We start from the raw sequence: 24,459 nt of genomic DNA on the forward strand, positions 1-24,459 counted from the left end.
ATGTGTCGAGAAAATCAAATACATATGCAGTAATGAAAGTATACATATCTAGCATTCTGGACGCTTGTTTTCAATATGTTAAAAAACGTCTGAGACAATTTCTTCACGCAGTACTCTGTACATACTGTTGCGCATTTATACAGTTCCCATCTCACGAATGAAGTGGCAATTGCAAAGTACTCTGAATTGGACATGGTTTAGTAACTATAGCATAACAGGCATGTACGTAATTCTGTCTATTTACATGGGGAAGGACTTGTCTCAACGACATACAGCCATGGCCTGGGATGGTATCTGTTCAGCCACGGTCGCCTGATCCTGTAAACTATCTGTACTTGGACGTCGACGTTGGCGTAACGAAGGGAATCCATCAATACGATGGTATTTTCAGCCGCCATAGCGCTAAAAGTGGCCGTGCGCCCTTGCGGTTGGATTCGCTTCTTTCTCGAACCCGCGGTCAACCTGTCCTAGCATCATGCCATATTATATCCCGATGGCTTCGCGCTTTTAACGTAAACCCAGTCTCCAGAGCGGCTCACCCAGCAAACGGATTCGCATGAATCGTAACCCTATTGATCCGCAGAGCCTCATTTTCATCCTCTTGTTCCTCCTTCGGCTGCACAACCCTCCCTTTTTTGTCAATCTTCACATTAGCGCCCTCCAACCTCGCCAACACATCACCGCCCTCATCCTGCGCCGTCAGATTCAACACTTTACCAAACACCGTACTTGCCCCGTCCAAATGTGGCGCAGGCGCAAGTGTGATGAAGAATTGACTCCCGTTAATCGTCGTCCCAGTCGCACCCTGGAACCCCGGCGCTGTCCGGTCTTTTACGGGCCGAGATGCCATAGAAAGCATTCCGCGGGTATGGTGTCGGAGGGCGGGGAGGCTGATCTCCTGGTTCAGCGCGGAGGGGTGGAAGATCGAGGTACCTGACTTAGGGACTTCGAAGGGGAGGACGGGTCGGGCGGAGGTTTCAGGGGAGGAGCCTGCTGCGTCGCCGAGGGAGATGTCGCCGCCTTGGATCATGAAGCCGGGGATTAAGCGGTGGAAGGGGGTGTTGTTGTACGCGCCGGTTGCGCAGAGGGCGAGAAAGTTCTGATTGGTATGTTAGCATTTGATTTCCTCGATTGGTCGGGTATGCGTACTTGTGCGGTTTGGGGAACGGCTTCGCAGAAGAGCTCGACCTTAAGATCGCCGTGGGTGGTATGGAGCTGTTGTCGTTAGTGTTTGTGTCGCGCGAATAGACTCAGGTGCAACTCACTGTGACCGACATTGCTGCGATGTATATTTATTTTGAAAAGCTGCAAGTATCGAGACGGAATGAAGCTATGAAATCAATCCTAGTCTTCAGGTTGGCCGGACTTAATGTCGGACGCGGCAGAATCCCAGTCACGCCCAAGGCGGTGAGGTGGTTTGTTCCCATCACCTTCCATATGCGGAATCGGGGAGCTAGGGCTTGGTATATTCAGAAATTAGAAGCTAATGCCTCATTTTATCTTGGAAATATTGCACTTAACTACATTTGTCAGGAATTCCCTCTAAGAGAAACACGGTATCACATCTTTCTATCTCTCATTATAGTGACAGCTTCCGTAACGCCCACTATCGTATGAGTATCCTGCAATTCCGTGTCATCAAGACAAATGTCATACACAAGTTTAAGCCTAGCAATTCTGTGAAGCTATCCAACACCATGGATAACAGGGTCCGTAATCCCACCCCCCTCCTAATGATCTCCCTTAGAATATCCACAGGAAAGACCCTATCCGAACACTGCATACAGCCCTAAGGATGCTACAAAACCAAGAACAGAACCGGAACAAACTTCTTGGCTTCGTTCATTGCTTTTAATTAGAAAGAACAGGCAAGATTCAAACCTCCCATTTACCAGCTATGGATATCGCTATGGTCATCCTGCAACATGACCATACCATCTCAATCACCTCAAGCCATAACAATTGGAAATTCTTGCATCGTCACCTCAGCAAAGTACCAGACACCACTGCGCCTTCGCGACAACCAGATGAATCTAAAATTCCATTTTCCCTGGTAACCCAAAATGAAAATCAAGACGGGAGAGCGGCGGGATGAGAGACTATGATGTTGGTCAACATACCAGCGTCCGCATGCTATCAACTCTTATTTGGGCTCAATCCTCATCGTCACCACTGATATCTATGTTATAATCTGCACCAGCTGCGCTCGTGGCTGCCAATCTCTGGAGATGAAATTGAAGATCGAGGATTTTGATGCTGGGAAGAGGGTGGGTCTTCGGGTTCTCGGTTCTGACTATGAACTGATCCCCCGCTTTTATTGGCTTGTATCTGCCAGAGATACCGAAGTAGATACTGGAGTATGCATCTTGCATGTTCACTGTAGACTCGAGGTCAGCTGACGGGCCGGGATCTTTGTGATAGGAACAGAGTCGCGCAATCGATGTCATTGGCGCACCATCCAGTGGAATCCAAGCTCGGCCCTCCACTTTTCGAGTTTCTCCGGGCGGCAGAAGAACTTAAGTAGGTCCCAGAACACTTTGGCACGTTGCTCTGCTCCGGCCTTAGGTTCACCATGAAGTTGCGATAGATATGGCACGCCTCCATTGGGATGCTGTCTCTAAAAGGGCACGCGAATTCTCGCTCGTGCGCAATGTCAACAGCATTCTCTTTCCAAGGCCGTACTTTCTTCCCGGTACCATCGTCATACCAATAATTCTTCGGTTCCTGGAGCTAAAGCAATGCGAAATCCTCGCACGTGTACTTGGCCACAGTCCACAAAAAAGTCCGGTGCTGCTTCTGCCTTCTTGACGAGCCCCTCAAGCATGTCTAGATCACAGATATGGAGAGAAGTCCATAAGGGGCACCGAGATATCCTCTGTTTTTAGAGCCACGCCCAACTGCGCGATAAGATCTTGGCGCCGCTTGAACGGTTCACAGAAGATTTCTCTGGACAGATCTGCTGGGTCGGGTACGATTGACTGCGCGCGCGCTCTGGATGTTGGAAATTTGGTGTTCATGTCATTTTCCATGGTGAAAAGGTAGGATAATCAATGTACTTTTGTTTCTGCTGTCTGTAAACTGTCAATCTTGGCTGCTAGTTAAAGATACTGGTTCACAAAAGAGGAAACAGAAGATGTCACTGGTGGGGCAAAATGATTCACCAGGCTTTCAGGCAACATGTACTCCACATTTGTCACGATCTGCGAGTAAGGATATGAGTGAGTGGTCAACACAAGAATATATTTTCCTTGACTCCTATGTTCTCCTTCCAACAAAGTACGTAAAAGTCTACGACCATTCACTCTTCGCTTCCTCGGTCGAATTAGCGGATAGAAGGGTGTTGATGTTGGTGTCGAAACGAGGTTGTATTAATTCAGTTATAATTACATAGACCAAGAGCCCCAGCTTCACCTTATGGTGGTGTAGAGGTGGAGTTCGGCGCCAGTGACATTTTGAAACCAGTGGTGAAGGCTTGCCCCAATTATCGAAGTGCTCTTGATCCTGACGATCAGCGATTCCGGGTTGTTATCAAAGTCTAGTATTACTATTTCCGGCACATCTTCGGCGCAGAATAGCGAGATAGTAGCCGTGACTCAGTAATCAGCACCAAGTTGAAGAAGAGGCAGATAGGTTGAATCATCCGTGATCGAGGTGGTGCTCCGCGGGGTCATGATAAATACCTTCTTTCTTGTTTTCTTTTCTAGATTGACAGTAAACACTCATGATCAACATTCTGGGCATGCAACTGGATTACGGTGGGGAATGTGCTAGTGTGGCTTATCTTGAAGACTGCTTATTTTACCATCTGTCAGCCCTAAGTCCTATCTCCGAGCTGCTTACATCCACCTTCAGGATACCAACATACACAGTGCAACTTCGGATACTGCAAAACAATAAACATCAGAGCCGGAATGAATTTCTTGGCTTTCCTCATAACTGTCGATCAGGAATATCGGGTAACATCCAAGCCTCTCAGTTACCAGCTATATATTTCACTGCCCTCATCCTGCAGCAAAACATGATCATTCCATCCCAAATCGTCAACAACCGCAGAACAAGATGCGCCTCGCAAGCACTACCATGGCCCTAAATGCCACAATGCAGGCCCTGGTCTACAACGGCACCCCTTACAACGTAACAATTGCCAACGTCTCCCGTCCAACAATCCAAAACCACACCGACGCCGTCGTCCGCATCACCACCTCCGCCATTTGTGGCTCCGATTTGCACTTCTACCATGGTCTCATGGGCGGAACGCCCCCGTACGTGGTTGGCCATGAAGCCATCGGGTACGTGTCTGAGGTTGGAGACGCGGTTTCCTCGTTGTCGGTGGGTGATTATGTGGTCATTCCGGATAATGCTGCCGCGGGTCATTTGGAGATGGTGCCCGAGGCGTTGGATTCGTTTGGGGGTGGGACTGAGCTTGGTGGATTGCAGGGTATGTTTTCCTTTTGCCTCTAGTTGCTTGCGTATTGAGGTTAAGTTACTGATTGATGAAAATATAGCTGAATACGCCCGCGTCCCCTTCGCCGACGACTCCCTCATTCCCGTCCCATTGACCCACGAAACGACAAACTCCTCTATCGAATGTGACTACCTAACCACCGGCGACATCTTCGCCACCGGCTGGAGCGCAATTGACTACTCCGGCTTTCAACCAGGAGACACCGTCGCAGTCTTCGGTGCTGGCCCTGTTGGTCTCCTTGCCGCATACTCCGCCCTCCTCCGCGGTGCATCGAATGTGTACTCCGTGGATCGCGAACCTATGCGACTTGAGCGCGCTGCCTCAATCGGCGCTATCCCCATAAACTTCAATGAATCTGACCCCGTACAACAGATCATGAAACACGAACCCAACGGCGTCACCCGTGCTGTGGACTGCGTTGGTATGGAAGCCGTCAACGCCCGCGGCGAGTCAGAAGAGGGTATCATCCTACGCAACATGATCAACGTGGTAGCTCAGAACGGCGGTATCGGACAAATCGGCGTGTACATGCGACAGGAGACTTCCCCAGCTGCGCCACTGGGAGATAGTATCCCGCAGAACGTGCCGTTCGCCATTTCGGATTTCTTTCTTAAGCATCTAAGATATGAAGCTGGGATTGTTGATCCGAAAGTTCTGGCACCGCAGCTTGTTGAGTTGATTTCGGCGGGACGGGCGAGGCCGAGTTTTATTTCGACGGCGGAGATTCGGATCGATGAGGTGCCTAGGTATTATGAGAGGTTTGATCGGAAGGAGGAGATTAAGGTATATATTCATTTCCCTTGATTGGCGGACGGAAGTGTTCGTGTTGGTGCAAGTTCAATCGTACAGACGGTTGAGATCTAAGAGCTATACGAATACAGATTTGACTGGCTTTCCATGATTCCCTTTTCTGAATTCTTCCTTTCTTTCTCTCTGATCCCTCCTGTCTGTTCCTTCTTGTCACAACCTGGCTTCTCTCGTGTCGTACCTAGGGTTCTAGTTAGTTGTATTTCGAGACTGGACACTTACCCTAAGTGTCTCCCAAGTAATCGTATGCTCAATGCCCCTCCGGGTCCGGTTCGGTATGTCGTATGTGTTGATGGGTATATCGCCCCCTCCAGGCTCCGTAAGATAATCAACAAATAGAAACGGTAAAGGTAACGAATAGAGAAACAAGGCCAACCGAGTACGTATACTGGGTTGTTGGTTAAGTGCGGACGAGTCAGAAACTAGAAGGTAACCAATGCTGAATGACTTGTATTGATCGCGAAGAACTAAGTTAAGTACATGAATGAGCGTCCTTATATATCCTTCCATCCTGTGAGTGGTAGTAGGGTTGGTAGTGTCAATGGTAGTGCTGAACTACCTTCCTGACTACCCGCATTACTACCAAATAGTCACGTGATTCCTTCACGTGATCCTGTGCCACATATAACTGCACTGTGCCATCATAATCCCTGTTTTCCATATCCAATGATTCTGCCTTATCTTCCCGTATTGTCACGTGAGACTAATACGATAAGGTCTGTAACATTACCTCCCCCTCTTTCAGGCTTTCGTCCTCGAAAGTCATAAAGCTGTGCCACTTCCCCAGGTAAGTGCCCATCTTCAACTTCCTTCTTCCTATTCATCATGCCCAAGCGTCGTGCTAATAGCCCTTTAGCTAGTGCTTCGAAACAACCCCGTGACTGGCAAGCCGTTATTTCCGAGCAGACTGCGTATATTTTGGACAACAGTTTCATTCCCTCAGTTTCTTGTGAGCTCTGTGCTTCCATGGGTGAAGAGTGTGTCATGGATCGTTCTCGTCGTTATTCAAAATGTGCTTCTTGCACCCGTCTTCGTCGTCCTTGTCGTCGAGAATTTCACACTGGTAGCGAGTGGGAATTGTTGAAACAGGCTGAGGCTAAGGTTGCGAGTGATTTGTCAAATGCTGATGATGAACTGGAGCAGCTTCAATCTCATTTGGAGGAAGTTCAACAGAAATTGAAATCGACTTTGGCTCGTCATGCTCGTTTGCGTAAACAACAGAAGTTCTTGAAAGAGCGTGGTTTCAAAATGTCAGAACATGATGCTGAGTTATTGCGGATCATGGATGAGAAGTCTTCAGAGCAGCTTGATCCGCCAGTTGTTGAGGTTCAACAGTTAGCTGCGACTTCTAGTAATCCTGATTTTAATCAGATGTTGGAAGAGATTGCTCAAATGCCTTCCTCCTTCTGGGAGAACGTTGAGCTTCCTTCTGGTGAAATTGCTTCAACATCTGATGACAACCCGTCAAGTTCGCGATAGGTTCCCATGTGTTTTCAGAGGTATCATATCCTTTCCATTTGATCAGGTAACATGGTCGTCCATTGACTTGTCGGTAATCCAGAATTCGTTCCACTTCATATTCATCATCATCGCTTTCGATTTCGATGTTTTCCGTTGGCGTGGCGTTTTTCGGTGCTGGTTCCAATAGCGAGATGTGAAATACTGGATGTATGCGCTTCATTGATTTCGGTAGTTTCAAGCGATAATTCACAGGTCCTGTTTTTTCTTCAATGGTGAAAGGTCCAATCTTCTGATGATCGAGCTTTTGACTTGGTCGTTTCGTTTTGATATTTCTGCGGAGCAGGAATACTTTCTCCCCCCTCTTCAAGGTAGGTCCCTCTCCATGGTGCTTGTCGTAATATATAGCCGCTCGTAGGTTCATGAAGTCAATGTCTCTTGACAGTTGGTGGTGTAAGTTCTTCAGCTTTTGGACTGTCTCATTTGCTGCTTCTGATGTGGACTCTTGTGGTCGTGGCTTCTCATATAGCACTGGGTGGTATCCATAATTGGCGTAAAATGGCGTTACTTTGAGTGTTGAGTGCTCTGCATTGTTGTATGCAAACTGTGCCATGGGTAGGAATCTAACCCAATCATCTTGTTCATAATTGATGTAGTGCCGTAGGTATTGCTCAATCGTTTGGTTGGTTCGTTCAGTTTGACCATTCGCTTGTGGGTGGTAGGCTGTGGTGAGGCGGTGTTCTATACCCATCAAGTTTGTGAGTGTCGTCCAGAATTTTGAAGTGAACAGTTTGTCTCTGTCTGAGGTGATCTTCTGAGGCATTCCATGGTTGGTGATGACATGCTTCAGGAATATCTGTGCCATATCTGCTGCGGTCATGGTTCCTTTGGCTGGTACCAAATGGATATATTTGGTCATTCGATCCGTGATGACTGTGATCGAGTCATATCCTTGTGATGTCGGTAACTGTGTGATGAAGTCGATGGTAACCCATTCCCATGGATGTGTTGGAGCATCCGGGGATTGCATTTTTCCATAGGGTTGATGTCTTGCTGCCTTGTCTCGAATGCAAGTCTCACAGTTCTTCACATATTCTTGAACAACTTTTCGCGTGTTTGGGAAGTAGTAGTTTCTCATGATTTGTTCAGCTGTTTTCTCTGTTCCCAAATGTCCGTGGAGTGGAGTGTCATGGTGCATGCTGATGATCTCATTTCTCATGCTCTTTGGCACATAGATGAGGTTGTGCAAATACACTAATCCATTGTCATCAGTGGTCAATTTGTCGTTTTCTGCTGAGTTTTTAATCATATCCTGGATCATCTTATCTTTCTGTGTCTCTTCAATGATTTTCTTTTCCAGAGGTTCGTTTGAGGTATGCATCGTTGCTGCTAACACCTGGTGGTTGTAGCTGATGGTTCCATCTTCGTTTGTTTTCAATATCGCTGGATTGATCGTTCTGTCTTTGATCTCATAGTCTGGTCGTCGACTGAGTGCGTCTGCTTGTCCATTCTCATTTCCTTTGCAGTGGATGATTTTGAAGTCGTATTGTGATAGTACTTCAGCCCATCTGGCCTGTCTTCGGGTCAACTCTTTAGTTGTTGTGAAGAAGGTCAGGTTCTTGTGATCTGTTTTCACAAGTACAGTGTGTTGTGCTCCTTCTAAATAGACTCTCCAAGTCTTGAATGCTACCACTATGGCTAGCAATTCCTTGTCATGGATGTCATAGTTCAATTCCGCTTGAACTAGTTTTCGTGAGTGGAATGCAACGGCTCGTGGTTTTCCATCTGGTCCTGGTTGAGTCATTCTCATACCAATGGCGTAGTCTGATGCATCTGTTTCAATCGTGGTTTCCTTTTCTGGGTCGAACTGCACAAGTGCTGGTGCAGATACAATTCTTTCCTTGGCTTGTTGAAACGCTTGTCGTTGTTCTGGTCCCCATTGAAACTCTTGTCCCTTTTTCAACAATTTGAACAGTGGCGTCATGAATTGTGAGTAGTCCTTCAAGAATCGTCGGTAGTAGTTCACAAGTCCTGTAAACTGCTGAACTTCCTTGGTGTTCTTCAGTTCTGGCCAATCCAAGATTGCTTGAACTTTGTTCTTATCCATCTGGATTCCCTCTGTAGTGATCCAGTGTCCTAAGAACTCAGTTTCCTGAACATGGAATTCGCACTTCTTCAACTTCAATCTTAGCTTTGCTTCCCCAAGTTTTTGCAGTACTTTCTTGACATGCTGCACATGTTCTTCAAAGGTGTTGGAGAAGACCAAGATGTCGTCAAGGTAGACTATCACGAAGATGTCGAGATATACTCCAAGTACATCATAAATGAATCGTTGAAATGATGCTGGTGCGTTGGTAAGTCCAAATGGCATGACCAAGTATTCATAATGTCCGTATTTTGTTCTGATGGTCGTTTTCCATTCTTCTCCTCTGGCGATCCGTAGTCGATTGTAGGCGTCCACAAGGTCAAATTTGGTAAACCATTTTGCTCCTCTAATTCGGTCTTGCATTTCATCAACTCGTGGTAATGGGTGTCGATCTTTGATGGTGATGGCGTTGAGTGGTCGGTAATCTGCACATAGCCGTAGACTTCCATCTTTTTTTGGTACAAATAGGACTCCGTGCCCTGCTGGTGATGTTGATGGTCTGATGAATCCTTTTGCCAATTGTTCTTCAATATATTCCCGTAGTATTTTCGATTCTCGTTCTGACATCGGGTAAATCTTCTTGCATGTCGGTGTCTTCCCTTCCATAAGGGGTATGCGATGGTCGTGTGGTCCGTGGTCTGGTAGTTCAGGTTGCTCGGGCTGCTTGAACAAGTGCTGAAACTCAATATACTCCTGTGGAATCTGTGGTTCCTGAGTTGTTGCAGCTAGCTCCTTATGGTCGATCCATTCCCATGAGCCTAGCTCTGAGTCTGATGATACATCATCAACTCTTCCTGAGCGATATTCCTCAATCGGTGCTGATCTCTTGGATATATCCTCCTCCATCAAGTATTCGCAATACTTCTGGGTCGTGTCCGGTGCCCATCCGGATAAGTTCATCAGCCAATGTCGTTCTGAGGCCCTGGTGGCTGCTAAAACAATGTTCGTCGCTGTGTCGTTCGTTTCTCTGTTATTCAACCCACCTCTTGGTTGCTTCACGTATCTACCAGGTCTCCTGCCTGTAGATCGTGGTGAGGTCCCGGCCTCCCGTTGACTCGGTCCTTTCGTTGTTCTTGGGCAATCGCAATTCACAAACTTCATTTGTCCAGTTTTCCAGTTAATCTCCGGGTTGTGATTCCTGAGCCATGGAATCCCCAACACTATATCGTATTGTCCCAGCGGTGTCACGTCAAAATTGATCCTTTCTTCATGTTCCGCTACAGCCATAGGGACAAATCCCGATTCAACTGTCAGGTGACTTCCCAAATTCTCACCATTCAGTCCTGAGATAGGCTCTGGCTGCGCCTTCTCAATCCCTAAGATCCCCAATTGTCGCTGGAATCTAGGATCCATGTAATTTCCAGTAGCTCCTGAGTCAACCATCACTCTGGCTAGTTGATTGAGAACTGGTGTTGTAAACTTCAAGTGGTATCCTCGCTGTGTCGCTGATAGGCTTGCTTGCCATCTTGGTTGCCGTAGGCGTCGTGGACTTGGGTAGTAATCCTTGGGTTCAAAGTGGACTATACAGTCGTCTTCATAACAAGCAGTCCAGTGCATGCTTGAATGCTCTGGATGCAGTAGATATCCTCTGCATGCACAGTTCCAATCCCAACAAGGACAACTGTCATTGTATTTCCTAGGTCGTTCTGGGAAATAATGCGCCATTTTCTTTCGATCATAGTGTTCTCCACATGCATGGCTATAACACACAATCCAAGGTAATTGGCTATGCTTTGGGTGCTCTCGATAGTGCACACAATCACACCAATCGTGTTTGCATGAGCTGTGGATGGGGCCTCGCAGTCGTTTGGTCGTGATGTCTCGCAAGTATCCCCATAGTTCTCCATTGTTCTGTCCGCAGTAGTGGCACATGTATGGGTGCTGGTCGCATTTCCGTAGGTGTTCATCCCAAGTTTCGTTCGTTCGTTCCCAACATTTCAAGTTCTGATGTGGGCAATATGTATTCAATTCATTGAATAGTTCTTTCAATCCTTTAGAGAGCCTCTTGGGGTTCTCCTGGAGTCGTTTCTTGAATTCAGTGAAGCTGCTGAAAACCTCAGTGGTATTGTCGTTATGGTACTGTTCATCCTTCTCCTGGAAATCACGCAAGGTAGGTTCAAACCAATCAAATGCTGGTCCAGTCAAATAAGTTGCTGCAAGTAGGACTTTGTCGGATTCGAAGATGAGCTTGCTCCGGTTCATTCGGACATACAAGTCCAACTGGGTGATGAAGGGTCGCAACTTGTATCGGGTACCATCAAAGGGTTCCGGCGGTCGAACTTTGATAGCTTTGGCTGACTGTCGTTCTTCCAAAGTAGTGATGCTTTCCTGCAGCTGGCTAACCATCCCAAAGAGCTCTTCATAAGTTGGAGTTCGTCCCTCAGATCCACGAGAGGACCTGGGAGTAGTGTTGCTGTTACTGTTGTTGGACATGGTTGCAGTTCGTGTTTTAAGTCAATATAGTCTCGAAACCTGACTCGTACTGACTGGCGATCAATGTGTCACAACCTGGCTTCTCTCGTGTCGTACCTAGGGTTCTAGTTAGTTGTATTTCGAGACTGGACACTTACCCTAAGTGTCTCCCAAGTAATCGTATGCTCAATGCCCCTCCGGGTCCGGTTCGGTATGTCGTATGTGTTGATGGGTATATCGCCCCCTCCAGGCTCCGTAAGATAATCAACAAATAGAAACGGTAAAGGTAACGAATAGAGAAACAAGGCCAACCGAGTACGTATACTGGGTTGTTGGTTAAGTGCGGACGAGTCAGAAACTAGAAGGTAACCAATGCTGAATGACTTGTATTGATCGCGAAGAACTAAGTTAAGTACATGAATGAGCGTCCTTATATATCCTTCCATCCTGTGAGTGGTAGTAGGGTTGGTAGTGTCAATGGTAGTGCTGAACTACCTTCCTGACTACCCGCATTACTACCAAATAGTCACGTGATTCCTTCACGTGATCCTGTGCCACATATAACTGCACTGTGCCATCATAATCCCTGTTTTCCATATCCAATGATTCTGCCTTATCTTCCCGTATTGTCACGTGAGACTAATACGATAAGGTCTGTAACACTTCTGCGTCCTGTACCAGCATTATTAACAGCTAAACTGGTCTACGTCGGAGGTATATTTTATATTCTTTTATAAATCAAGCGGGATCCCTTTATCAAAACTGAAGATATCTGCAAATTACTTGGGATGCCCATTTCTACACGCAATATTGCACGCATGTTAAAAGAATCTGGCTATGGCCACTGGAGAGCACAAAACAGACCTCAATTAACTGAGAAAATAGCTAAACTACGCTATGAATGGGCATACGTGCGCAAGGATTGGACATATGAGCATTAGAGCAAGGTTATATGGAGTGATGAATGCTCTGGTTGAGCTTGGCAAAGGGAAGAAGAATCAATGGGTATGGCGGCTCAACCGCCTCAATGAAAAATGAAATATAAAAAGCATAACTAACTATAATCCCATACACAAAGGCAAAGGAATATCTATCATGATTTGGGCAGCGATCCGGAGAGCAATTGAAAGAGCAATTTTATAAGGCCATGGAGGATGCATGGGAGAGTTTAGGACAGGAATTTTTTGATATGTTGGTAAGGTCTATTGTCACAGGGCCAACCCGTGACCTATGCACGTGACCTGTGCACGTGATGCACAGAGATATCTATCTGCGCTAACGCCGATCCTGTTGCAGCTCTTCGAGCTGCGTCTTGTCTATGAACCTGTAGATAGCCTGACTGTAGCTTACCCAGTCCGTCAATTCCTAATATATATATATCTGTACCTGACCCTGCGCCTTGACATTACGCAGCTCCCACCTCTAGGAGTTGACGCCTGTGCCCGCCTGTCAAGATGTCTGCTGTCCCCCGCCCGCCGTTCTTGCCAGATAGCTTAGAAGCATTTGCTGAACATGCTGCAAATCATCAGGCTGAATGGTTTGAATATTGCCGTGACGCATACGACTACATCGAAGGAGCCAGGGAAGCCATCACACAAGCCCAAGAACAAGCCAACAAAGCTAGCCAGAAGTTTCAAGCCTCTGAACTGGAAGCAAATCACCTGAAGAAAGAACTTTCTGCCCTGAACCTCGAATACGAGAAATCCCGAGCCCGAAGCCAGGGAGTCATCGAATACCAGAAGGAACAGCTACAGGAATCACAGCAGAAATATCTTGAAGCCCTGAAGGAAAAGGATGAAGCGCTACGCCTAGCAACTCCTGTGGTTAATACACCTGCCCAAACTCCTGAACCTGCTGCTGAATTACATACAGTTGCTCCGGTGGGAACGCCTGCATCGGTTGATCCCCCATCTTCCAGCTCTGCCAGACTCTCTGAACGCCTACCTGACCCGGACCGATTTGAAGGTGACCGGAAGGATCTTCGCCGATTTATCTCCCAAATCCATGAGAAGATGAATGTCAATCATGACCGCTATCCAACCCCGCAAAGCCGCATGACCTACGTGACCAATCGCCTGAGAGGAGCTCCGTACGCCCAAGTTCTGCCATATATCAAAAGGGGAATCTGCCAGTTAGAGGATTACGAAGAAATCCTACAAATCTTGGACCGAGCCTTTGGTGACCCGAACCGTGTGAACAATGCTCGTAATGAACTGTTCCGCCTGCGCCAAGCCAACAAAGAGTTTGGCATGTTCTTTGCTGAGTTCCAGCGCCTCGCTCTAGAGGGAGAAATGTCTGAGGATGTCTTGCCTACCTTGCTGGAACAAGCCATCAATCGAGAACTCCGAGGAATGCTCATGCATAATGAACCCCCAAGCCGCGAATACCACCAATTTGCCAACTTCTTGCAAGACCTGGAAAACCGCCGCCGTCACTATGACAATAACCCTTCATCTGTCGCCCGGACTTATGCCTCGGCTACGAAACCCAACCATACAACCCACCCTGTCAGGCCTGCTGAACACTCTGCTACACCCCAGTCTGCTGAAAACAGCACTGATGCTATGGACCTGTCTTCTGCCCGCCGCCACACAATGTCCCGTCGAGATCGTGGGGAATGCTTCCGTTGTGGTTCCAAAGACCATTTGGTCCGAAGCTGTCCACTCCCTGATAATCGCCCTGTGGGAGTCCGCCCAGCCTACCTGTCACCTCGTTCCCAGTCTCCCACTAGCCCGGAACCTACATCTGCACTGCAACGATACCGTTCTCCATCTCCAGATCTATCAGCAAAAGGAATGAGTCTGGCCTAAGTCGCGACCAGACGCTGAATGAGCGCACCATCCGTATATCTGCTGCTGCCACCCAAGGATTAACTATCGAAGAAGAAACCTGCCGTTCAAACCTGATGATTCTGCCTATAACTCTGTCCCGACATGAGAAGGAACTGACGAGCTACGCCATGCTTGACACTGGTGCTGAAGGGAAGAGATTTGTTGATAAGGAATGGGCCCAAGACCACGGCCTCAAGTTACTGCCACTGAAAAGACCAATCCGCCTGGAGACTTTCGACGGCCAAGAAGCTGAGAGTGGGCCAATCACCCACTATGTCCAGATGCACATGAGAATCAATGATCACCAAGAGAAAAGAGCTTGTTTTCTGGTCACACAGCTAGCGCATTACCCTGTTGTGTTAGGACTCCCCTGGCTAAAGATCCACGATCCCCGAATCGGTTTCGCTGAACATACCGTCCTGTTTGACAGCAAGTACTGCCAGGAACACTGCAATGTACCCACAAGACCTGCAAAAATACGAGCTTTACATGATATTCCGCGAAAGACCCGCCCAAAGCACCTGCCTGCCCGACCTGAAGGCCTGGAACACCAAGACATTGCTGCTATATCCCTGTCTGCCTGCTCTGCTTATGCGCGGAAGAATTACCGCATGTTTACCGTCACTGTCAAGGATATCGAAGCTGCTCTGAATCCCACACCTGACGAAGAAGACCCAACAACTAAACTGCCACCTGAATTCCAAGACTTTGCTGATGTATTCTCACCCAAGGAGGCTGAGCGCCTGCCGCCCCACCGCCCCTACGACCACGACATCAAGCTGCAGGAGGGGAAAGTGCCCCCATTTGGGCCCTTGTATCCGATGTCCCGGGAAGAATTGAAGGCCCTGAAAGAATGGATTGAGGAAAACCTGAAGAAAGGATTTATTCGACCCAGCTCATCACCTGCTGCATCCCCTGTTCTATTTGTCAAAAAGCCAGGAGGAGGTCTTCGATTCTGTGTTGACTATCGTGCCCTGAACGCCATTACTGTGAAAGATCGCTATCCGCTACCGTTGACCAAGGAGACCCTGAATAACCTGAAAGGGATGAAATATTTCACGAAGATCGACATAATTTCCGCCTTTAACAACCTGAGAATCAAGAAAGGACTCGAATACTTGACTGCCTTCCGTACACGACTAGGCCTATTTGAATCCCTTGTGATGCCCTTTGGCCTGACTGGCGCACCTGCTTCATTCCAGCGATTCATGAATGACACCCTGCGAGACTACCTGGATGTCTTCTGCACTGCCTATTTGGATGACATCCTGATTTATAGTAAGACCCGTGAGGAGCACATTCGCCACGTCCGCCTGGTTCTTGAGAAATTGCGAGATGCAGGCCTCTTTGCCAAATTGTCCAAGTGTGAATTTGCGGTGCCTGAGACTAAGTTCCTGGGTATTATTGTCGGCCGAGATGGACTACGCATGGATCCTGACAAGGTGAAGACTATTGTTGACTGGGAGACCCCAACTTGTGTGACTGATGTCCAAGCATTCATTGGCTTTGCGAACTTTTACCGGAGGTTTATCAAAGATTTCTCAAAGATTATTACGCCCCTAGTGAACCTGACAAAGAAAGGCATCCAGTTTAAATGGGACACTACCTGCGAACTAAGCTTCAATGCCCTGAAAAAGGCCTTCACTACTGCGCCTGTTCTCAGACCGTTTGACTGGAATAAAGAAGTCATCCTAGAAACTGATGCATCTGACTATGTCTCTGCTGGGGTCCTGTCCCAATATGACGACAATGGTGTCTTGCACCCTGTGGCCTTCTTCTCCAAGAAGCACTCAGCAACTGAATGCAATTATGAGATTTATGATAAGGAACTACTGGCTATCATCCGCTGTTTCGAGGAATGGCGCCCTGAGCTGGAAGGAACCCCATCTCCCATCAAAGTTATCACTGATCACCGGAACCTGGAATACTTCATGACAACTAAGCTCCTGAACCGCCGACAAGCCCGCTGGTCTGAGTTCCTGTCCCGATTTAACTTCAAGATCATTTATCGCCCAGGCAAACAAGGAGCGAAGCCTGACGCCCTGACCAGGAGGTCAGAGGATCTCCCTAAAGAGGGGGATGAGCGCCTGCTACACCAAAGCCAGACTGTCCTGAAGAAAGAGAACCTTGAGCCTGCACCTGACAATTCACCTGTCACCCTGAATGCCACCACTAGAGCCCGAGACCATTCTGCTGAAAGCTCTGTTGAGAACCCACCCAGAATACCTGCTCAAACCAGGAGAGTCAGATTCGCTGATGAGACCAATCATGATGTGCCAGAGCCACCACAAGATATCAAGAATCTGCTGGATAATGCGTATTCCGTTGATGAAACAGTACTGTCAATTCTGGAAGCCCTAGATAAGGACGCCACACGACACCCTCAGATCACCCTAGCTGACTGCCAGAGAAGAGGCAAATACCTCTTCTATCGAAATCGTCTTTATGTTCCAGATAATGGAGAGCTAAAAGCCGAGCTATTGAGACAATGCCATGACAAGCCAGCCATAGGACACCCTGGCCGATCCAAAACTTATGAGCTCCTGTCCCGGGAATACTACTGGCCTGGAATGTACCAGTATGTTGAACAATGGACCCAGAATTGCCACACATGCCGCCGCATCAAGCCATCCAGAGAAGCCCGTCAAGGCATCCTGCGCCCTCTGCCTGTCCCTGAAAGATCCTGGCAAGATATTAGCATGGACTTCGTCACACATCTACCTCCAAGCCGTGGGTACGATGCGATCCTGGTTGTAGTGGACCGACTGACAAAGATGAAACACTTCATTCCGTGCAAAGGAACCTGCAATGCCGAAGAAGTGGCCCGCCTGTATGCCTACAATGTCTGGAAACTCCATGGCCTGCCGCAAACTATTGTATCAGATCGAGGACCACAATTTGTTGCCCAGTTCTGGAAACACCTGACACGCCGCCTGCAAATCACGAACCTGCTGTCAACTGCCTACCATCCTGAGACTGACGGCCAGACTGAGAGGACCAATGCCGTTCTGGAACAATATCTCCGCGCCTATGTATCCTACCTACAAGATGACTGGTCTGAATGGCTACCGCTAGCTGAGTTTGCTGCTAACTCTGCTCGCTCTGAGTCTACCCATGTTTCCCCATTTTTCGCGAACTATGGATTTCACCCACGAATGGGATTTGAACCTGTTCTGCCTACCAACCGTCCTGCCAGAGATGCTGAAGAGTTTGCCTGTCGAATGGAATTAATCACTGAGTTTGTTCGTACCGCGATCACATCCGCCCAGGCCCGTCAGGAGGAACAGGCCAATCGGAAGAGGCAGCCTGCCCGTCGCTATCAAGTCGGCCAGTATGTATGGCTAGATTCCCGCAATATCCGGACCCTGCGCCCACAGAAGAAGCTAGATTGGAAGAACCTGGGACCATTCCGCATTGTTGAGATTGTTAACCCGCATGCTTATAAGCTCGACCTGCCTGCTAGTATGAGGATGCATCCTGTGTTCAACGTTAGCTTGCTCCGCCCTGCTGCTGGAAACCCTGTCCCAGGCCAGAGACAAGAACCGCCGCCACCTGTTGAAGTGGATGGACTTGAAGAATGGCAAGTTGAGGATATCTTGGATTCCCGCTGGGAAAGGAGAGGTCGCGGGGGACCTCGTCTGAAGTATACAGTCAAATGGACCGGATATGATGACCCTACTGAAGAGCCGGCCGCATATCTGGAACACGCTCAGGAAGTCATCGCGAACTACCACCGCCGGTATCCCCATAAGCCTGGGCCTGGCCTCAACGGAGCTCGGCCTTGAGGAGGGGAGTACTGTCACAGGGCCAACCCGTGACCTATGCACGTGACCTGTGCACGTGATGCACAGAGATATCTATCTGCGCTAACGCCGATCCTGTTGCAGCTCTTCGAGCTGCGTCTTGTCTATGAACCTGTAGATAGCCTGACTGTAGCTTACCCAGTCCGTCAATTCCTAATATATATATATCTGTACCTGACCCTGCGCCTTGACATCTATGGAGAACCGTGTTAATGCAGTTTTGGAGGCAAAGGGGTGATATACGCATTACTAATATGATTTTAGTTTTATTTTTTCAATTCATATGTTATTCACCTATCTCTTATCTAATTATCTAGTAAAAATATTGATGTTTGGTTGTTTTATGTGGAGAAGAAATGTTCTGGTGACTACATATATTTTTGTGGTTGCGGAGAATTACGTAGACTTTTGTCCAAGAACTAGTTAACGTAAGTCACATGCGAGTGGCCACCACATGCGAGTGGCCACCCCACCAATTTTTACTCCACCTTTTACAACTCCCTATCTTCAACCACCCACCATGCCACCAATACGATCTGAATCGCTTCGAAAATCGGCTGAACAAGAAGGCAGGGTCGAACTTGCTATACAAGCCCTTAAAAAACGCGAAATTCGTACTATCACGGAAGCAGCGCGTCAATTCGATGTACCCCGTACCACGCTCCGCAACCGCGTCAGTGGCCGTGGTTATCGCACAGCTACACGCGCTAACAGCCATAAATTGACCCAGAACGAAGAGGATTCGCTTAAGCAGTGGATATTGAGCCTTGATGCACGCGGTGCAGCACCCCGGCATGATATGGTGCGTGAAATGGCCAATATTCTCCTCTCTAAGCGCGGAGATACCCAACCACAGTTGGTCGGCGTCAATTGGGTCTACCACTTTGTGAAACGCTCCCCTGAGCTTTCAACCCGATTTTCAAGGCGATACGACTATCAGCGAGCATTGAATGAAGACCCAAAGGCTATACAACAATGGTTTGACACATTATGGGAGGTAAAAACGGAATATGGAATCTCGGATGATGATATCTACAATTTTGACGAGACTGGATTCGCAATGGGACTTACCAGCACCTCTCGGGTGGTCACAAGAGCTGAATATTATGGAAAACGCAAGCTTCTACAACCTGGCAATCGAGAATGGGTAACAGCCATTGAATGTATTAGCCGTAACGACGCTCTTCCACCAGTTATCATCTTCAAAGGGAAAGTCTTCATTCAAGGCTGGTTCTCTACGGCTCCGCCAGAGTGGCGATTCCATATGAGCCCAAATGGGTGGACTACCGATCAAATTAGCCTCGATTGGCTGCAAAACCACTTCGTTCCGCATATACAAAAGCGCCAAGGTGGTGCCTGGAAGCTCTTGGTTATGGATGGGCATGGAAGCCATTTAACAGCTCAATTTGATGCTATCTGCAAAGAAAACAAGATTATCCCGTTGTGTATGCCTTCGCATTCATCTCATCTTCTACAGCCTCTCGATATTGGCTGTTTTTCCACAATCAAGAAGGCATATGGGCAGTATATCCAATCAAAGCTTCGATCTGGTATACACTCAATTGATAAGCATGATTTCTTACATGCTTATATCCAGGCACGTCTTACAGCCTATAAAACCGATACAATATCGAACAGCTGGGTTGCTGCAGGGATTATTCCATATAATCCAGAGCAGGTGCTCAAAAATATCACCATACAGCTTCGAACACCAACCCCCCCCTCTAGCCGTGGCAGTGAGGGCTATGTGCCTCATACTCCACAGAGGCCCATTGATATTCATCGCCAAACATCTTCGATCAATACCCTACTACGGCAAAGATCAAAAACACCCCCAGAAGCACTTTTGGACCAAATACAGCAAATGAGCAAGGGCTTCGAGAAGATGGCTCATCGTACTGCTTTCCTTATCCATGAAAACCAGCGTTTACAGGCCGAAGTCGATCACCAGCATAAAAAACGAGCCCGATCTAGAAAGCAGATACCATACAATCAAGGCTTAAATGCTGGCCAGGTGCAGCAGCAAATATTCGAGGAATTAAATGCTCAAGAAGCCGATACTGCTGCCGAGGCATCGGCCTCGGCAAGCAATGAATCGGCCAATCAGCGGCCGCCACAGCGCTGTGGAATCTGCAAAAATATAGGACATAGAAGGAATCGATGCCCTGAGGTACAGGATACATAGAAAAATGAATTTTGATTGGTTGTGGTTGAATTATATATATATGTGTTTGGGGGGTCGGTGGGCCGTGGCCACTCGCATGTGGTGGCCACTCGCATGTGACTTACGTTACCACTAATCGAGAATCATTAATTATTCGAGCTTCCTTTCGCGTCTAGCCCACAACAACCGACCAAAGATTGCTGATGTGAAGCAATTTGGGTCTCTTTTGGCGGTGAGAGGAAGGAATCGTAAATTCGTAATAGATGCGCCTGCGAAGATATACGCAATAAATGGTTACATGGCTTACATCTCTGGAGCGAGTGTCGATCATTATTGAAGGAGAAAATCTACCTCTTGGATGAAGAACAGAAAGCTGGAAGTAGCGATTCCAAAAAATAGAGTGAAGGTAGATTTATAGGTTCCTAAGCGAGAGATGTAGACCTGTATCGCTAGGGAGCCAGGCTAGCATTTAACTAGAAAAAGGAACGCTGAAAGACTGCCTTGCCGCCAGCCTGGTTGATCTCAGTGAGCCGGCTTTGGACTAATATTGGATTGTTTTACCGCATCTCTTGTGTCATCACCTGGCTAGTCACGGTCAAATCAACTGCCAGAGCAGCCAAACAGCAAGGCTGGCAAGGAGTGTGCTGTCATCATGGGAGGCACAGTCACATAAACCTGAAAAGCGCCTTATTATACACTTCTTCGAAACACGTCTTCTCAATAACAAAACATAACCATCACTATAATCTTTTGGACTTACCACTCACTCCATCACCACAACAATAATTTTTGGGTCATCATGTCATTTGGATTTTCTATTGGAGATTTTCTAGCCGGTGCATCATTAGCATACAAACTGTCTCAATCTTTGTCATCAGCAACAGGCTCAGAAAAAGATTACAAAGACCTCATTGCAGAGCTTCATGTGGTTCATAAAGTTCTTTTGCAAGTTGAAGACCTGAGGGTCTCAAACCAGCTAGCTCAGGCAACTCTGAACTCACTCTTATTTATCACCAATTCTGCAACTGAGGCAATGGAAGCTTTCGTCCATAGTATTGAACCATACCGAACCTCACTAAGCGGCAGTGGTTCGGGTAATGTTGCCAAAGACGCTTGGAAGAAAGGCAAGTGGGCATTACAAATGCCTGTCCAGGTAACGCCTTTCAGTTCTCTTTAATATTGTGCTAGTAGTACTGACTCAAGTTGTTTCATAAAGATAGCCAAATTGAGAAACTCACTTACGACAATGCTTTCTGCAGTCAACATACAAGTTCAGTTGGCTTGTTATTACAAGTGAGTGTCACTCTCTTCATTTAGTTGAAGTTATTAATCCCTATATTTAGCACGGCATACGCGTCTGAAGATAATGCTTCTCTCACATTGGGATCTGCCCATCAAACGGTCAGGCTTGGAAAAATGAACCCGGCTTACTCTGCATTCTTCGATGTAAAAGTCGAAGCTCGTATATTTGGTGGCTCTGGCTCTGATCCAAAATCAAGATGTAAGCCATCTCCAACGATGGTGTAGAACTATGGTTTTTTTTTTTTTTTAACACCTTTGGTTCTCGCATACTCACCAATGAAGTCATTGATTTAGATTACCAGAAACAAACCGAGCCATGTTTGTTCTTTCGACCAGGTCAAGTTTTTACCCTTAGAATTGGCTCTGAATTCTTTCTCAAGCATAAGGAGACTGTCGATCATAGCAACCTGCCTCTTGAGCCAATTCACATCCTTCAGGAAAGAGCCGAAGCAGTCTACCTAGCAAAAAGGAAAACTAGGCTTAACCAGATTTATCAACTTCCTCTTTCATATTTGTCTTCATACTGTGAGGAAGATAGATATAGAAGAGGGTATGTCAGGTGTCTCTCGTGCGACGATAGCTTGCAGAAGAAAGGTGAAACATTCATGACTAAAGATGAATGGGTTACATTTCATTTCCGTGTTGAGCATTGGAATTTTTACCTAAAAATCTGCAGAGCGGCGAAAGTTCATCCAGACGGGCCATTCTCTTCAGAATCATGGATTACTCTTGATGATGTCGCTTCTGATGATCCTATACTTACAGATGACGAGATAATGAGTGTCATCAATGTATCAACTCAAGAGGGTAGCCGCATTGGCGCCCCTGGTCCGATTTTGATACGACGATTTGTGGTTGTACAGGAAGGTCCTGAATCAAGTTTATGCCTAGGAATACATACGTAAGTGTCGCATTCGATATTGAAATGACCGTTTATTGAAACCAAGTGTGCTATTACCCCAAGGACTGTCATGTCATCCAGGCCATGAAATATAACTCTGCTAATTCCCCATAAAGATACGCAGGCCGAGGGTGCGTGGATCAACCAGATCAACACTTGTTTGGCATTATACATTCAGCCAAGGAAATTCCTCCACCAGAACGAGGGGAGGCAGGTCTTTCACTCATGCCTCTACGTATGAAGGCGGAACATCCCTCAACTGCCCTTCCTCATACAGCACGAATCCATTATGGTCGTGCCTATGAAATTGGCCACAATGTCCCTGTTCGACCTATTGGCTTAATCCACGCTGGCTCTATGGAAACTCTGCAGTCACAATTTCAATCTAATGTTTCCAAAGATGGTATACAGACTGGGGAGAAAGAGACACCCGGATCCAAATTGGACAGATTTCTGGAAATCTTACAAGACGAGGACTCAGAAGATGACGCAGCAGTTCTGCCGGCAGATATGGAAATGGTAAAGAGCACACAACAAAGGATTGAAGATAATACCAGTCCAGCTATATCACCTACTGCTCATCCACCTGTTGAATATCGACGGAGGCTCGACCCTTCTTGGAGGAAGATAAGTCTGTTGGAAGGTTGTCCGACCGCACGAAAAATATCAAACTGAGGGGAGAAATACTTGATCAACTCCAGAAGAACCTCACCTGCTTGGACACAGCAATGTATGATATAAGCATACACCAAGAAGACAATAGAAGAATACACATACATATATGCTTCAATATGTCACAGGCTGCGTCTGTCGCATAAGCGATATGGTTAATAAGAGGGACGATCGGTGGATTACTGGTAAGATATCTACCCCTCACGGCGTACGCATGTATATAGAGCTCCTGAACAGGGGATAATCCAAGTCCAACTGCGAATATCCATTGGATGCCCAACGGTATATGTTGGATATCCAACAGATATCCGCGCTAGCATAAAATTCGCTAATTTATCCTATTCCGGACCATCAGGTGACAGTTATGAAGCTGACAAACCCCTGTTTTAAAACCGAAATTTTTCATGTTTGGTTATGACACTATTATTCTGCTCTTTCCCCTACTTACTGGGTGAAATAATAAGAAATGATCTTGTATTTATGATTAAATACTATTAAAATGATAGATTTGGCATGAATGTTAGAGTAGATAGGGCGTAGTTGCGGAGTAATTTCATGTTGGTTGATTGCTTCACCCAGTCAGGGTGAGATATGCATATAACATAATGTGAACTAAGTACATTTTCATGCAAAGGACTACAGTATAATGTTATGTATGAAATCCAGTCGAATCCCCTTTAAAATTGCACAGGAAGATAGAGAAAAGCATCATCAAGCTATATATAATCTTAAACTATCATAGTCATATATAATAGTGGAGAGAAAACTACACTCAAAAACCAGATTTGACGGACTTAATGGTGTTCATTTTAATTTTCATGATCAAGGAACATTCGTCTAGTGGAGAGACTGCTATGCTCAATCAGATATGGAAGCCTGTGCCATCTCTCAATGAGGTTGAGCCAATCAGTGATGAAGAAGAAGAAGAAGAAGAAGAAGAAGAAGAAGAAGAAGAAGAAGAAGAAGAAGAAGAAGAAGAAGAAGAAGAAGAGGGCTGCGAGGCTAATGATCTATCTGATGATTTGAATAGTTCAGATGATGATCATTTGAAGGAAGAGCTGGCTCTCACACAGATTACAACACAGAGGAAGCAAGCACGATGCAAGCGGCCTTTGAATAAGACCTCTGAGCCTCAAGATGATGGAGATAATGGCCTCCCACTTCCTGAGATGGCAACTGAAGAGAGCACGCAGGCGCGGTCAGGCAGGATTCGGAAGAAGCCAAAGCTGCCAGATGGATTTGAGATTGATAAACTGTAATAGTAGCAAGGAGTCTTTTCTACGGAAAAAATCAAAAAACTGCATTTCACCTAAAATCAATTTAACAAAGAATTTAAAGTGATAGCACATCGTAGAAAGCCTGGAGGACACTACCAGCGCCTGTGTCTGTTGTATTCGTGCACAGGGGCGGCTCACAAGTATGACAGGCAAAGTGACATGGATGATTGCTAATTTGATCACTATAGTTGCTGATAATTCAGCATACTCAAAAACAAAAA

At 46.8% G+C, this 24,459-nt stretch overlaps 6 protein-coding genes across 6 annotated transcripts; 4 read left to right on the forward strand and 2 right to left on the reverse strand.

Annotated features, from left to right (window-relative positions):
* Positions 1–535: 535 nt before the first annotated feature.
* cyp5 (putative peptidyl-prolyl cis-trans isomerase) lies at positions 536–1,277 on the reverse strand (the record flags this gene model as incomplete). The annotated part of the gene is made up of 3 exons (XM_043281350.1): positions 536–1,099; positions 1,150–1,215; positions 1,266–1,277. 3 exons carry the CDS (start codon positions 1,275–1,277, stop codon positions 536–538), a joined length of 642 nt encoding a protein of 213 aa, XP_043138838.1.
* Positions 1,278–2,831: 1,554 nt separating this feature from the next.
* ACHE_60203A (uncharacterized protein) lies at positions 2,832–3,029 on the reverse strand (the record flags this gene model as incomplete). Its single annotated transcript, XM_043281351.1, has 1 exon — positions 2,832–3,029. The coding sequence occupies one exon, from the start codon at positions 3,027–3,029 to the stop codon at positions 2,832–2,834; it is 198 nt and encodes a 65-aa protein (XP_043138839.1).
* A 1,069-nt stretch (positions 3,030–4,098) lies between these two features.
* Positions 4,099–5,269, forward strand: ACHE_60204S (glutathione-independent formaldehyde dehydrogenase; the record flags this gene model as incomplete). Its single annotated transcript, XM_043281352.1, has 2 exons — positions 4,099–4,438; positions 4,506–5,269. 2 exons carry the CDS (start codon positions 4,099–4,101, stop codon positions 5,267–5,269), a joined length of 1,104 nt encoding a protein of 367 aa, XP_043138840.1.
* Positions 5,270–6,238: 969 nt separating this feature from the next.
* On the forward strand, positions 6,239–6,751 carry ACHE_60205S (uncharacterized protein; the record flags this gene model as incomplete). Its single annotated transcript, XM_043281354.1, has 1 exon — positions 6,239–6,751. The coding sequence occupies one exon, from the start codon at positions 6,239–6,241 to the stop codon at positions 6,749–6,751; it is 513 nt and encodes a 170-aa protein (XP_043138841.1).
* Positions 6,752–14,193: 7,442 nt separating this feature from the next.
* ACHE_60206S (uncharacterized protein) lies at positions 14,194–17,904 on the forward strand (the record flags this gene model as incomplete). Its single annotated transcript, XM_043281355.1, has 1 exon — positions 14,194–17,904. The coding sequence occupies one exon, from the start codon at positions 14,194–14,196 to the stop codon at positions 17,902–17,904; it is 3,711 nt and encodes a 1,236-aa protein (XP_043138842.1).
* Positions 17,905–23,779: 5,875 nt separating this feature from the next.
* ACHE_60207S (uncharacterized protein) lies at positions 23,780–24,220 on the forward strand (the record flags this gene model as incomplete). Its single annotated transcript, XM_043281356.1, has 1 exon — positions 23,780–24,220. One exon carries the CDS (start codon positions 23,780–23,782, stop codon positions 24,218–24,220), a length of 441 nt encoding a protein of 146 aa, XP_043138843.1.
* Positions 24,221–24,459: the final 239 nt, after the last annotated feature.

Source organism: Aspergillus chevalieri, chromosome 6 (genome assembly GCF_016861735.1).
Source record: "Aspergillus chevalieri M1 DNA, chromosome 6, nearly complete sequence".
Taxonomy (NCBI): Eukaryota; Fungi; Ascomycota; class Eurotiomycetes; order Eurotiales; family Aspergillaceae; genus Aspergillus; species Aspergillus chevalieri.